We start from the raw sequence: 15405 nt of genomic DNA, 5'->3' as shown, positions 1-15405 counted from the left end.
ATGCTAATTTTGATGTTTGATTCTGCATTCTGCTTTAAGATGCTTGCTGTGATTTTATGGCTTGTAAAAAAGGTGTTACTATGACTTGGTAACATCTATGAGTCAAGGTTATAGATTTTAGGTTTCTAGAAAAATAAGAGTACAAAATGCATATGATATGATTATCAAATTTGCATATCATCTTTACATCTTATTAGAGATACTGTAATTGTCTGCTGGAATTCATCAAGATTATATTGATCCTTGCAGAGACCAATAATTACATTTTAACTGTATGTAATTATTTTAAGAGTTCATCAAAGTTATAAACTGATTTGATAAAGAATTTCTGTCTATATGACTGCTCGTTTTACACTTGTGCGCATCCATAAATTGTAAGGTACTTTTTTTTTTCTTATCCAAACAAAATTTCTGGAGGTTTGCAACTCCCATAAATTGCCTTTTTTTCTTTTTCCAATCAAAGAAACAATTTGAGGTTTCTTTTCCAATCAAAGTGCTTATGTAATTACAGTAAAATTACATTTATTATTTTAAGTGAGCATTTATATAATTTTTATAAAGGCACAAAATAGCTTATTTAATGTGTTTGGTTGCATCAAAAACACTTTTAAGGTCATGCAATAGCGAGACTAACGAAGCCTTAGAACAGGTTTTCACATTAGAGCTTCCTCATAAGCTTTTCTCCGATGAGTACGTCTGAAATAGTTTATTCAAACATGGACCAAAAGGATTTTGCAAATAACATAGTAGTGATAGTACCAATGTCAACTTATGGAGTTAGAAGGTAGTTTTTACAGAGCAAGCTTTAGGCACTTTCGTTCAGACTTTTGTTTCCTCTTATGTCTTGAGGGAAAAAAAAATACATACAAAATTGGCAAGTAGAATAGATAAAAGTTAAGGACTTAAGGTTACCTTTTTTTTTAATACATAAATGCTTCAAAAAACAAAAAACAAAAGACAGAGAGAATCAAACTAAATCCTCAGAAACGAGGTGCCCCGATAATCCTCAATCAATGCAGAAATGATGTCATCTGATGCATGAGCAAACAAGACCGAGGTTGAAGACTCTCGCGCTTCTTCCTTTTCCATAAAGTCAGCCACAGAGCGTGTGCTACAACACGGCCTGCCAATCCAACTGAAGAAGCTTGCAAATGGAGATAAGAGTAGCAACATATTTGTGAAAGAGCGGAACATGTCCCAGAAGGGGATTTGGATTCCCTCATGCGTTAATCTCACATGACTATGTCATGTGAAAGATCTAGACATTTAATTACTTTTTCAATGAAATCTGATGGACAATATTATTTCTAGCACAATTTTAATTATTTCTCTCCATATATTCATTAAGGGCTCATATTTCATTGAAATAGAATTAAAGGCTCAAATTTTCACAAGACATGATCATGTGATAATTAACATATGAGGGGTTCCAAATCCACTAGGAAGGACAGAAAGAGGCACTGATGATACAGACTGCACGATCACACGATAAAACATTTCAACAGTTATAATATTTACACAACAATGTTATATGACACGACGCCATATAGCACGACACATGCACAACATGTGTTTTTACACAATTTTTTTTTTTACAGAAATCGTGGAAGGAGAAAATAATAAAATTGCATGAGTATTAATTATAACCAAATCATGTGTTCTTAGAAAGTTCTATTGGATCTTTCAAAAAAAAAAGTTCTATTGGAGAACATGAGCAATGTTATGTACCCTACAAATCATATTAAAAAGACTAATCCAAGCTTGCAAAAAATCTTTGTAAGCCTTTGTTGTTCTTCCAATGCTTGAAGACAACTTCGTAGACGTCGATCAATAACTTTGGAAATCGATTTTCAAAATAGTGTTAATACGCGTCCGGATAGTGTCCAAATGCTGCCTTGATATGTGGATCCAGGAAATTTGTCAGTATAACAATTATAGAATTGTTTATGGAGAGTTCCAACCTTCGATTCAGCAATATTGTAGTGTTGATAATTGATCCTTAAGCATCTCAATAAGGATCTAAGGCTTGTAGGGTCATGTCTAATGTTTAAAAGTTGCTGGTAAATCATTACAAACCAGTCTTTGCTGAAAACCTAACTGCTACGTTGACGCAGATCGCTAAGAGAAGTTGAGTTATAAGATTCCATTTGTAATCGGTTGCTAGCTTCGTTTAAAAACAAAGAATAGGGATGATTGATCACCTCCATTATTGCGGGCCTATTTTCAGGATTTTTATCCAATAGTATTTAGCAATAATTAAAAGCTAACTTAGAAATAGAACTAAAATTAATTCATGCAATTAACATAACTACATATGAAATAAATGTGAATTATTTTAATGAAACTTAATTAGTTAATAAGAATTTTAATAAATGAAAAATATAATGTAATATTTTCATATTATTAATTTTACTAAATATATCAATAAAAGTATACATTTCATAAAATATTGTGAAAATATTCGTATATGCACACACACACATATATATAGTAATAGTAAATTTGTATTATATGTTGGTTATATAAACATGCATTATAAGCATGTTATATAAACATGCATTATATGTTTCTTGAATGGAAGGACCTAGACTCTGAGATAATCTAGAAGTGTCTAGATACATTTAGAGTTTATATTTATAAATATGATAAATACGTAAAAAAATAATTTAATATTAATAATATATTTTATATTATAATTATAAATAAATAGAACTCTGATTAAATAATTTTAATGTTCAATATTTTATTTTATTTTTAAATTTTTTATTAAGTAGTTATTATTATTTTATTAATTTAAAAATGATTAAATATAAAAATTGAATTTAAAGTTTTATATTCAAATGATATTATTTAGGGTTAAAAACTATAACCGTCCCTGAACTTTGAGCGAGATTTGAAAACCGTCTCTCGCCGGAAAATTATCTGAAAACCGTCCTCACACTTTCAAAAACAAATTGGACCCGTCCCTCCGGCCACCATGGGTCCGACCGCCGTGCTTATTTGTCATTAACGATTCTATGTGGCACTGCCACATCAATTAATGAATCTAGTTGGATTTTTTTTCTTTTCCAATTAAATTTAATCATTTCCAAATCCTAATTAAACTAATTAAATTTCATAAATCCTAATTATATTTTATTAATTCTAATTAAACTTATTAAACCTTTCATCTTTGTTTTTCATTTAAATTATAAATTTTCCTTATCATAATTAATTAATTTTTTCTTTTTAAAATACAAAACATATTAATTAACATTAAATAAGTAAAACTCTGAATCTTCATCATTTTATCATCTTCATTTATCTTAACCTCCATCTTCTCCATCTAAGCTTTCATCATCTTCATCATACAACTTCAATTTCAAAACCCCAACAAACAAGCACCAACCAAAAATATAAACCCACAAATTCAAACTTCCTCAAACCAAAAAATCAGAAAATCAATGTTCATCCATGCCCAGAAAATCAATGTTCATCAATGTCCAGAAAATAATGTTCATTCTTCAATATATTGCTTCCTGTCCCACGTTCAATATATTGCTTCTTCAATATATGATTTTCGTGAACCATACCTTCACAAAGGCAACCAAAACATACACAGCGGCACCATCACCACCTTAATGTAAATCTAGTCTTGATACATAAAATCCAAGCATTTAGTGAAAAGAACAAACTCAGAAAACACCACCATCCAACCCATAAACAATCTAGAAACCAGAAACAATCATCCAACCCAGAAACCACGTCCCAACAACCCCAATTCCCCACCCCACTGCAACCCCTATCCAACCACCACCCCAACAACACCGCACCACCACTCTCAAATCCCAAATCCAGAAACAACGACTCAAAAATCCCAAGCCCACAACCCAATAATCTCAACCCTGAAACCCCAAATCCATAAAAACCCTAGAAAAAAAACCACAAAATTCATACCAATGAACAACCTTCACCTACACTGTTGTGCCTCCATCCTGGAAACATCCATTGCCTGACCAAAGTTTGAAGCTTTTTTAGAGAACCAGAGCAGAGAAGCAAAATCCCAAAAACCCAGAAGAAGAAGAAGAAGAAGAAGAAGAAGAAGAAGAAGAAGAAGACACCATCTTAGATCTATCACCGTCGTCTCCGAATTTCTCTCGATCTCACCATCTTAGATCTCTCACCGTTGTCTCCGAATTTCTCTCGATCTCTTCCTCTTCTCTCCGATCTTTCTTACCGAAGCAGAGCTTCAGAGCCTCTGTTGTTGATGGTCTCTGTGGGAAAAAATTAACATAGGTCGAAGAAGAGGAAGAACGTAGGAGAAGAGGAAGAAGAAAATGATGGGAGAAGAAGAAGAAGAACTGAGAAGAAGAGGAAGAAGATGAATGTTGAACCCTAACTTATAAATTGGGGAAAAAGGGGATCATATTTAGGGATTTAGGTCTAGGGATTTAGGGTTAATTAGGAATAAAAATTAGGAAATATTATTTTTTTTTTAAAAAAAAATACATGTCATCTCATTAAATGACGTGGAATGCCACATAAGGGGATTGCCGGAGCTATGGTGGCCGGAGGGACGGGTCCAATTTGTTTTTGAAAGTCTGAGGACGGTTTTCAGATAATTTTCCGGCGAGGGACGGTTTTCAAATATCGCTCAAAGTTCAGGGACGGTTATAGTTTTTAACCCTATTATTTAATAATATAGGTAATTTTTATCAAACTGTAAATAGGTTCTAATATATTGTCACGAAGAGTGCAATATATTAAAAATTAAAATTTTTTCTACCGATGAAACGCTTTCGTTCCTAGTAATGGATTGTTTTCGTTCAAATTAGCATATTACTAATGGTCTATGGCGTCAGTAACTTAGTGACGATTGAGGTCGTTAGTAACTTACTAACAGATATGACCGTCGCTAAGTTACTTATGGCTTCTGAAAATTGTTGGTGAATATTACTGAGAAGCTTAATAACGATGAATATTTGACCGTCAGTGATTTTTCTTTACTCATGACTTTTAGTGCTTAGCGACGATTTTTGTCCGTTGGTAATTCCCGTTTTCCTAGTAATGTATTGTTTTCGTTCAAATTGGCATATCACTAACAGTCTGTGTCGTCAGTAACTTAACGACGATTGAGGTTGTTAGTAAGTTACCAACAACTATGGCTGTCGCTAAGTTACTTACGGCTTTTGAAAATTGTTGGTAAATATTACTGAGAAGCTTAACAACAATGGATATTTAACCGTCAGTGATTTTTCTTTACTCACGAATTTTAGGGCTTAGCGACTATTTTTGTCTCTCAGTAATTCCCGTTTTTCTTGGAATGAATGTCATATGTGTAACTTACAGTTTAACTTTATATATTATAATAGATTAATGTGACTTCAAATGTGTGCAAATGTATTTTAAAGAGTCGTTAGATGAAAGGTTAATTATATTCATTCGGTCATATCTCAAACTTTTTTCTTATTTGAGGCTCATGTATTAGATGTTGGTGGAGTTAAAAATGTTACTGAAAATGATCATTTGGAAGTTGAAAAATAAATAGGGGAGAGTATTCAAACTATTTAAAATTGTGTTCTCGAATAAAATTCTAGGGTGGAGCAAAGAAGCTCAAGAGTATTATTGTGGTAATAGAGAACCTGTATTATACATCATAAGCTTCCCCTTATATAGATGGTGAACCCACAACCCTAGTAATAAATGCATTGAATGAGTTGACTAGGTTACATGATTTATGGAGGAAATCAAGGGGAATTATAATAACTACTTTGACTATTCTTGGGGAGAAAAGGGGGATGAATCTGAACTCCACTTCATGCTTGGTTGTCTACCTCTTGGGCTTCCTTGCTTGGTTCTTGGGTCGTACTGCTTGGAAGCACGCTTGGCCCAATCCAAGTCCATGATGGTACACAGCCCCCCAAGGCTTGTGGCTAGGAACTAGGCACAAAAGCCTTTAGAATTGGGCACATGTTGCTTTAAGTCAGGTGTCTTTAATGAACTAGTCGTTTTTTCCTCTTTAAAGTTATTTGCATCGTATCCTACTTGACACTTGGCACGGGGCCAAGCGGTGAAACTCGACGCGCGACACGGGGTCGGCGGAGTTTGAAACAAACTTGGCATTGGGCCAGGCGAAGAAGCTCAATGCGCGACACAGGGTCGGCGGAGGTTGAAACGAACTTGGCATGGGGCCAGGCGAAGAAGCTCAATGCGCGACACAGGGTCGGCGGAGGTTGAAACGCACTTGGCATGGGGCCAGGCGAAGAAGCTCAATGCGCGACACAGGGTCGGCGGAGGTTGAAACGCACTTGGCATGAGGCCAAGCTGTGAGGCTCGACGCGCGACACGGGGTCAGCGGAGATTTAACGCACCTGGTCGAGGACCAAGTGGTGTGGCTCGACGCGCAACCGGAGTTGGCGGAAGTTTAACCGCACGACACGGGGTCGGGTGGAGATTGAACGCACTCGACACGGGGTCAAGTGGTGAGGCTCGACGCGCAACGCGGGGTTGGGCGGACATTAAACGCACTCGACACGGGGTCAAGTGGTGATTGAGCGCACTCGGCACGGGGTCAAGTGGTGAGGCTCGACGAGCAACGCGAGGTTGGGCGGAGGTTAAACGCGGTGAGGCTCGACGCGCAACACGGGATTGGGCGGAGATTGAACGCAGTCGACACGGGGTCAAGTGGTGAGGGTCGACGCGCAACACGGGGTTGGGCGGAGATTAAACGCACTCGACACGGGGTCAAGTGGTGAGGCTCGACGCGCAACACGGGATGGGGCGGAGATTGAACGCACTCGACACAGGGTCAAGTGGTGAGGGTCGACGCGCAACACGGGGTTGGGCGGAGATTAAACGCACTTGACACGGGGTCAAGTGGTGAGATGTCCGACAGAGAGATGTGAGCTAGCTCGACAATCTTTGTTTGACGCCGCACTTTTCCGGGGTGTAGATCGCCTTGACTTATTTTGGTTGGTTAGATCTTTACGAAAGAGGATCGGCATCCCGGCCGGTTTGCGGAACGTCTTTGTGCCTTACTCAGTCTCTTGGTTGATTGATTGGATAATAGAAACATATTTGGTACGGTGATAAAAGTTTTTTGGCAAACTAAATATGCAACCTCCTCAAATGTGTCTTAATCTTCATCAGTACCATTTCCAAAATATAAGCTCCAAGTTAGTCTCATCACAAGCCAAGAATAACTTGTTGATGTTTAAGGTTCATGCGTGAAGCCGTCATATAGAGATCCTTCTCAAGCTGTGGGATCAATATCTCAAGCATGCCATACGTTGTAAGATCCAAAACATTTATCAACATGCTAAAAATGTCCTAATGAGGAGAAAATTTGCATTCTAATTAAATCTTACGCACAACAAAACCTAACGAAAATGTTAAACTTTGTTTAAAATACACAGACTGTGATAAATAGTGTTAATGGCGAATAATTAATAGTAGCTATAAATGATTCTCCACAAATTATTATTGCAATGGATGGATTCAATCACTAAAATAAAGGGGAGAAATAGGAAAAATATTAAAAGCTATTCATTATGTACTTTTTTTTTGAAACCCATTATGTACTTCAATGTGTGATAATAATAATTTGAAATGAATATTAAAAGTTAAGACCGTTTAATATGTGAAACCTGAATGGGTAGCAATCATAATAATACCAATTAGTAATAGTAACAGAATAAATTTTCAAAATACTATTGTAACCGTTGAATGAGTGGCAATCAACTTTAATTCACTTTAATTGTCTTGAATGAGAGTTTTACAATATTAGTGTGGCTGAACTCAAAGCAACAAATCACGGATAAAATGATACCCTCAAATGGAATATTTTAGTGAGATATATTTACGGTCTTCTCTGTCAATAAAAGAATAATAATAAACCAGGGCAAATGTCATTCTTAATTAAAGATAAAGAACCTGTTTTTGCTGACACCAAATAATTCCTCAACAGGGCAACAAATTGAAATCGTCCCTAAGCATGGGTGAATGTGATCAAGGAGAGATAAAAAATGTGTTGGCCAACCAATCATTTTTCCAGCAGTGGTTTTCCATGGAGGTCTTCCCCCACACTACTTATGCTTCCGCAGCCGCTCACAGATGTGCGGTCGAACAACATCTTCCTCCCAACGTCCATGCCAATATGTCCCTCTTCTTTATCCAGGACATAATAAAAACCAGAGGAAGTTAAATAAAATTATTCATCTAGTTATTTAAGTAATAATAATAAAGAAGGATGAAGCAAGCAGCAAAACAAAAAAAATCAAGTCAAGAGTGAATTCATGAGGAAAACGAAAAAACCCAGCATAGAAACATGATCAGGAAGGGGTGCGGCGTGCAGATGCTTGGAGGTGGTATGTCGATGTCAAGATGACTTGGGGCCAGGGAAAGTTTTATCGGCCCCACGGTGGGCGCCAGTGTTCTCGAATAAAATTCTAGGGTGGAGCAAAGAAGCTCAAGAGTATTATTGCGGTAATAGAGAACCTGTATTATACATCATAAGCTTCCCCTTATATAGATGGTGAACCCACAACCCTAGTAATAAATGCATTGAATGAGTTGACTAGGTTACATGATTTATGGAGGAAATCAAGGGGAATTATAATAACTACTTTGACTATTCTTGGGGAGAAAAGGGGGATGAATTTGGACTCCACTTCATGCTTGGTTGTCTACCTCTTGGGCTTCCTTGCTTGGTTCTTGGGTCGTACTGCTTGGAAGCACGCTTGGCCCAATCCAAGTCCATGACGGTACAAATTGCTTATGTGATATGAAATGAGAGCATATTTTTTTGATTTGGCAGCTCCACATCTCAACTTCAGATTTAATATAGATTATTAAAATAAGACACGCGCAATGCATGAGCATATAATTACTATGTAACAGGGTTGAGAGATTATAAACAACAACAACAACAACAACAAAAACAACAACAACAACAAACAACAACAACAACAACAACAACAACAACAACAACAACAACAACAACAACAACAACAACAACAACAACAACAACAACAACAACAACAACAACAACAACAACAACAACAACAACAACAACAACAACAACAACAACAACAACAACAACAACAACAACAACAACAACAACAACAACAACAACAACAACAACAACAACAACAACAACAACAACAACAACAACAACAACAACAACAACAACAACAACAACAACAACAACAACAACAACAACAACAACAACAACAACAACAACAACAACAACAACAACAACAACAACAACAACAACAACAACAACAACAACAACAACAACAACAACAACAACAACAACAACAACAACAACAACAACAACAACAACAACAACAACAACAACAACAACAACAACAACAACAACAACAACAACAACAACAACAACAACAACAACAACAACAACAACAACAACAACAACAACAACAACAACAACAACAACAACAACAACAACAACAACAACAACAACAACAACAACAACAACAACAACAACAACAACAACAACAACAACAACAACAACAACAACAACAACAACAACAACAACAACAACAACAACAACAACAACAACAACAACAAAAAAAAAAAAAAAAAAAAAAAAAAAAAAAAAAAAAAAAAAAAAAAAAAAAAAAAAAAAAAAAAAAAAAAAAAAAAAAAAAAAAAAAAAAAAAAAAAAAAAAAAAAAAAAAAAAAAAAAAAAAAAAAAAAAAAAAAAAAAAAAAAAAACAACAACAACAACAACAACAACAACAACAACAACAAACAACAACAACAACAACAACAACAACAACAACAACAACAAAAAAAAAAAAAAAAAAAAAAAAAAAAAAAAAAAAAAAAAAAAAAAAAAAAAAAAAAAAACAACAACAACAACAACAACAACAACAACAACAACAACAACAACAACAATAATAATAATACTTTTGTAATTATTTTCAAATTTCATAATCAATTAGATAATGTATTATTTGTATTTTTATTAAGAAATTAAATTACCATCATAGATTTATATATACATTTTAATTGTATTTAATTATAATGGAAGTTACATTCAGAAATCAGAATAGTGGAAGATGAGCTAAATATGTGATGTGGTTGAAGTAGGGAGCATTGCCACACCAGAGCCAACAGGGGAGGATTAGGGATTTTGGGAGCACGACCCATCTCTGGTTCATTTCATGCTATGAGGGTTGTTGCATATTAGAGTTTTTGGGATTTGATTTCATTGTTTTCAGGGTTTGATTTCCTTATTTTTGGGTTTGATTTCATCTCTGATTATCTCAATCTATGATTCAGTGTTCGATTTGGTGTTTTCAATGAAAAGTGTTATTTCTAGGTTGAGGACTTCAGGTGTTTGATGTGGAGTTTTGGAGTGGGGATTTGAGGTGGTTCTGGTGGGGTTGAAATGGGATTGGTGGTGGTGGTTGGAGTGGTGGTGGGAGGGAAGAAGGAAGAGAGGCAACTATGTCAACATATTTTTTTTTAGAATTCCACATCTTTGAATAAGCAATGTTTTTCTCTTTTAAATTATGAAGATGTCGAAAAATTGACACTTTTATTCTTTATTTTTGCTGAACCTTTTGGTTGATGATTTTTTTCCTGGGTAAGATGATGAAGATTGATGAACATGATGAAGATGCTGGCTTTTCTTTATATTTCTTTTTTATTAATTTTTTAATAAAAACCGTTAAATATTGGGTGAAAGTTGTCGGAAAATCAAAACTGCAACGGTTAGTAAACGTGAGGGACGCTATAGGCTAATACATTTCAAGAAGGACCAGAACTGTCAAATCGTGAAACGTTAGGGACAAAAAAACTATTAAGCCATTAATATATTTTGTAATAGACTTTGGTCACATAATACTAAATTTTCCGCATCAATTATAAATATGAAGTGTCGCTCTTACTCTTTGTTTTCCAAATTCTCTCTAAAGCACAATTATGTAATCAATTCATGAAAAAAAAAATATAAGGCTTAAAGGGTCCAAAGGCCCCTGAAATTACAAAGGGAATCAAATCCAGGACCTAGAAAAATATTTCATCAAATTAGGTCCCTAAATTTTTTTTTAATTCAATTAAGGCCAAATGTTGCCACAGCTCAATTTTGTCCTAGTCACCTTTACCACGTGGCTTTTTTATTTATTTTTAATTAGAAAAATTAATTAAAATTAAAATTTTAATTCCAAGTCAGTTATATAATCAGAAAAAAAAAAACTTAATAAAATCCTAATCTAAATATAAATCCCTAATCTAAACAAAATAATTAAAAACCTTATCATCATCATCATCATCTTCTTCTTCATATGTATCATCATCTTTTTCAAGTCAATCTCATCCACTCCCTTCCCTGCTCTCCCTCATCCCTCGTTCATTCTTAACCATTCAAATCGATCATCTACTCTTCACCTTTGTTCATCATCTCTTCTTCTTCAAAATCCAACTTTCAGATCTACGAATATCACCACCCAAATCTCTCAAACCTGCTTGGTTGTTGAGTAAAAATGGATAATTTGCCTCTCTTCTGTGTCGATTTGGTCTCTAGAGTGGCGATGGGTATGGTGGGTGGGGGTAGCGGTTTATGGATTGCGGTGGGCAGGGGTGGGGGTTGCGAGTTGTGGCTTTTGGGTTGCGGTGGGTGGGGGATGCGATGGGTACGGTGGGGGTTGTCGGTTCTGGGATCGATGGGTATGGTGCGGTGGTCGTGGGTGTGGTGCTTTGGGTCCCAGTTTTCTTCTTCTACTCTTATGCTTAATATTGATCTTACGAGATTTTGAAGAGTAGATCTTATTTGAAAAGTGGGTTTTGATTTTTGAAGGTGAATCATGAGCATTATATCATTAAGATAAGTGAAGAAGAGATCGCTTTTCTCACAAAGGGTGAAGACCTGTATAGATTATTCCATCCAAATTAACCCCAAGCTACTCCTGGTGACTGAAGGTGCAGAAGGCTGCGGGTATTATACCAAGGAGTTCGGTGGTAGAGTCACGGGAATGAAGGTGGATGCTGTTGACACCACGTTTTCAATTTAGGGATTTGTAATTATTAGATTAGGTTTTTGTTTAGGTTAGGGATTAATTAGATTAGAGATTTTATTTAAATTAGGGAATTTATTAAGTTTTTTTTCTGTTTAAATAAATGAGTTGAAATTAAAAAATAAATTTTAATAATTTTTCTAATTAAAAAAATAAAATAAAAAAGCCACGTGGAATTGTTGACTGGGACAAAATTTAGCTGTGACAACATTTGACCTTAATTGAATTAAAAAAAAAATTTAGTGACCCAATTTGATGAAATATTTTTCTAGGTCTGGATTTAATTCCCTTTGTAATTTCAGGGGCCTTTGGACCCTTTAAGCCAAAATATAATTGTTATTCTAAAATAAGTTCAAAATAACAATTACACATTAAGATAATTTTATTCCGAATATAACATGGAAGAACTCATACTCTAGAAGAAAATTACTAACCAGGTTGGGAAAGCTTCATTCACAGGAAAAAAAAAAGGACATCAACGAAATCTCCAATCATAACACCGATTTTGACAAGGAAAACCAACACAAAACGGGAGTTGGGTTTGGGGCCTCCCCAATGGGGCTGCCGCCCCACCCTTTTTTTTAAACCCAAAAGTGCCCTACGGAAAGGTACTTTCCGTATTCAATTTAACTGAATACGGAAAGATACTTTCCGTATTATATTTTGATGACTACGGAAAGGTATTTTCCGTATTTAACTCTGACAGGATTCCCCAGTCGGGTTTGGAGCCCCACCCCTTAGGCTTTGCACCCCACTAAAATAGATACGGAATTTAAATTTCCGTATCAATACGGAAAATAAAATTTCGTATCTGTTTTAGTATATAATGAGTGGTTGAAAATGTGACACGCATGCTTAAATACAATACGGAATTTTAAGTTCCGTATTCAATATGGAGAATACGGAACTTTAAATTCCGTATTTGATAAAGTGGGGTGCCAAGCCCCATAGGTGGGGTGCCAAACCCAACTCCCTTTTTCCACCATTACTCCTCCCTCACCAACCTTCACCAACCCCTCACCAGCCCCCCTGAACCTCCTCAATGCCTCCAGACCACCCTCTCTCTCACCCTCTCCTACCTCACTTTCATTCCCAAGCTCTCCACCACCATCCACTCCTTCATTTCCCAAGCTCTCCACCACTACAACAAGTGTTGTAGTAGAGGTAAGTCTATGTGTTTATTTGTTGTTATTTTGTAGGATTAAGTAGTGGAAGTAGTTAGATTAAGTAGTTTAAGTAGTTAGATTAAGTAGTTTAAGTAGTTAGAAGGATGGGTTTTTGAATTCTGAGTCGTGATATAATACGGATTGTTATCTTCCGTATTGAATATGGAAAGGTACTTTCCGTATTCAGTATGGAAAGTAACAATCCGTATTCGGTATGGAAAGTATATTTCCGTATTGAGTATGGAATGTAACTTTCCGTATTCTCTTCCAGGGATGACAGATTCATTTTTCTTTGGTGAGTCACAATTGATTGAAGCTGGATTTCACAATGGTCAACCTGAAGAGGCCACTACAGAGGTGCCACCACCAGCATTTGTGCCCCCGTGTATAAGTATAGATGTCTCGCATTTATTTGCAACTGATCAGGTATTCTTTGAACATATTTTTGCATTGTTTTGAGAGTGTAATATATCAATTCTTATTATGTCTTGATCACCCTTGTAATCAATTCTTATTATTATAACAGATTTTCCCTACCCGTGATGATCTTATCAATTGGGTTCATGGAATTGCGATTGAAAATGGATATGTTACGTTGATCACAAAGTCAGATTATGGTGGGAATGGAAGCAGAAAAGCTTATGTCATGTTGGGGTGCGAGAAGCATGGTAAATATGTTCCTTATAGAGACCCTGACCTTGTTGAAGGGACGAGATCACAAAAGACAGGTTGTCCTTTTAGACTAAAAGGACGACCTAGGAAAAATGGCATAGATAGAGATTGGCGGCTAAAGGTGATGGAAGGTATACACAACCATGAACCAGCTAGGTCACTACTTGGGCACAATTTTGTTGGTCGTCTAAAACCCGGAGAGAAGGAGCAAGTGGGAAAAATGACAAGGAGTTGGGTTCCACCGAGAAAGATGTTGTTGACTTTGAAGGAAAACAATCCTTCAAACTTGACTACCATATCTCAGATTTATGGTGTTTGCAAGAGGTTAAGAAAATCCCTCCGCGGGGGATTGACAGAAATGCAACACTTGTTGAAGAAGTTGGACGGTGACAAGTATGTCCACTTTGAAAGACATGAGCCTGGATCGGAAGTCATTAGGGATGTATTTTGGGCTCATCCAAATGCTATCAAACTGTTCAACACATTTCCATATGTAGTGATTATGGATTGCACATACAAGACAAACAAATATGCAATTCCCTTGCTTGAGATTGTTGGACTGACTTCCACAGATAAGACATACTCCATAGCCTTTTGCTACATTGTTAATGAGGGCACAGATGACTACGTTTGGGCACTGGAGTGTATGAAGTCTCTATTAGCTGATCAAGCCATGTTGCCTAAGGTGATTGTTACTGACAGGGATCTTGCCTTATTGAGTGCTGCTAAGCAAAGCCTTCCTAACACTACACATTTATTATGCTTGTGGCACATCAACAAGTGTGTTTTGGCAAAGTGCAAACTCTATGTTGGCACAGATGATTTTGCTGAGTTGGTTATGATGAAGTGGGCAGAGGTGGTGGATGCTGCAACAGTTGAAGAATTTGAAGTGAAATGGATGCAATTGTTTAATATGTGCAAGGCAAAATACAGCAACTTTACCTCCTATTGTTCTACTACATGGTTGGTTCACAAGGAGAAATTCGCCAAGGCATGGACAAATCATGTGATGCACTTTGGAACAACAACAAGTAACAGGTAAAAAAATTACATGAGCTTAATTTATGCGTTGTTTGTTCATTTGATAGATTGTTGTTAATAAGATATCTATTTGTTGTTTGCAGGGCTGAGGGTGCACATGCCAGTTTGAAGAAGATGTTACGGGATTGCAAGGGTGACCTGGCCACTTCATGGGATGCGTCGCATAGTTTGACATGTAATCGACATACTAAAATATTAGCATCGTTTGAGCGCAGTATTCACAGAATTGATCACATTTTCATGTTCCCATTTTACACAAATATTAGAGGATTTGTGTCAAACAAATGCCTGCAGCTCATCGACGATGAACATATAAGAATGAAGTCCTACGGCGGATGCGATTGCTTGTTGAGAGAGACTCATGGACTACCTTGCGGTTGTGAACTTGCAGGTCACCGGTCAACCACTCTCTTGTCAATTAATTCTATTTGTTATTGAAAGTGACACTTTTGTGAACTTGCAGGTTATGAAAGAATTCCATATGAGTCAATTCATCCATTCTGGAA

At 36.2% G+C, this 15405-nt stretch overlaps 1 protein-coding gene across 1 annotated transcript; it reads left to right on the top strand.

The window, feature by feature from the left end:
• Positions 1-13935: 13935 nt before the first annotated feature.
• Positions 13936-15337, top strand: LOC130723786 (protein FAR-RED IMPAIRED RESPONSE 1-like). Its single transcript, XM_057574915.1, has 2 exons — positions 13936-14896; positions 14983-15337. Exons 1-2 carry the CDS (start codon positions 13983-13985, stop codon positions 15335-15337), a joined length of 1269 nt encoding a protein of 422 aa, XP_057430898.1. The 5' UTR covers positions 13936-13982.
• Positions 15338-15405: the final 68 nt, after the last annotated feature.

Source organism: Lotus japonicus, chromosome 6 (assembly GCF_012489685.1).
Source record: "Lotus japonicus ecotype B-129 chromosome 6, LjGifu_v1.2".
Taxonomy (NCBI): Eukaryota; Viridiplantae; Streptophyta; class Magnoliopsida; order Fabales; family Fabaceae; genus Lotus; species Lotus japonicus.
This window is presented reverse-complemented; position numbering and strand designations above follow the sequence as displayed.

Excerpts from the sequence above, each read along its gene's own strand:
- LOC130723786 (XM_057574915.1), top strand. The coding sequence starts at position 13,983 with ATGGAAGGTATACACAACCATGAACCAGCTAGGTCACTACTTGGGCAC. Across the intron at positions 14,897-14,982 it reads GGAACAACAACAAGTAACAG|GGCTGAGGGTGCACATGCCA; the intron begins GTAAAAAAATTA and ends TGTTGTTTGCAG.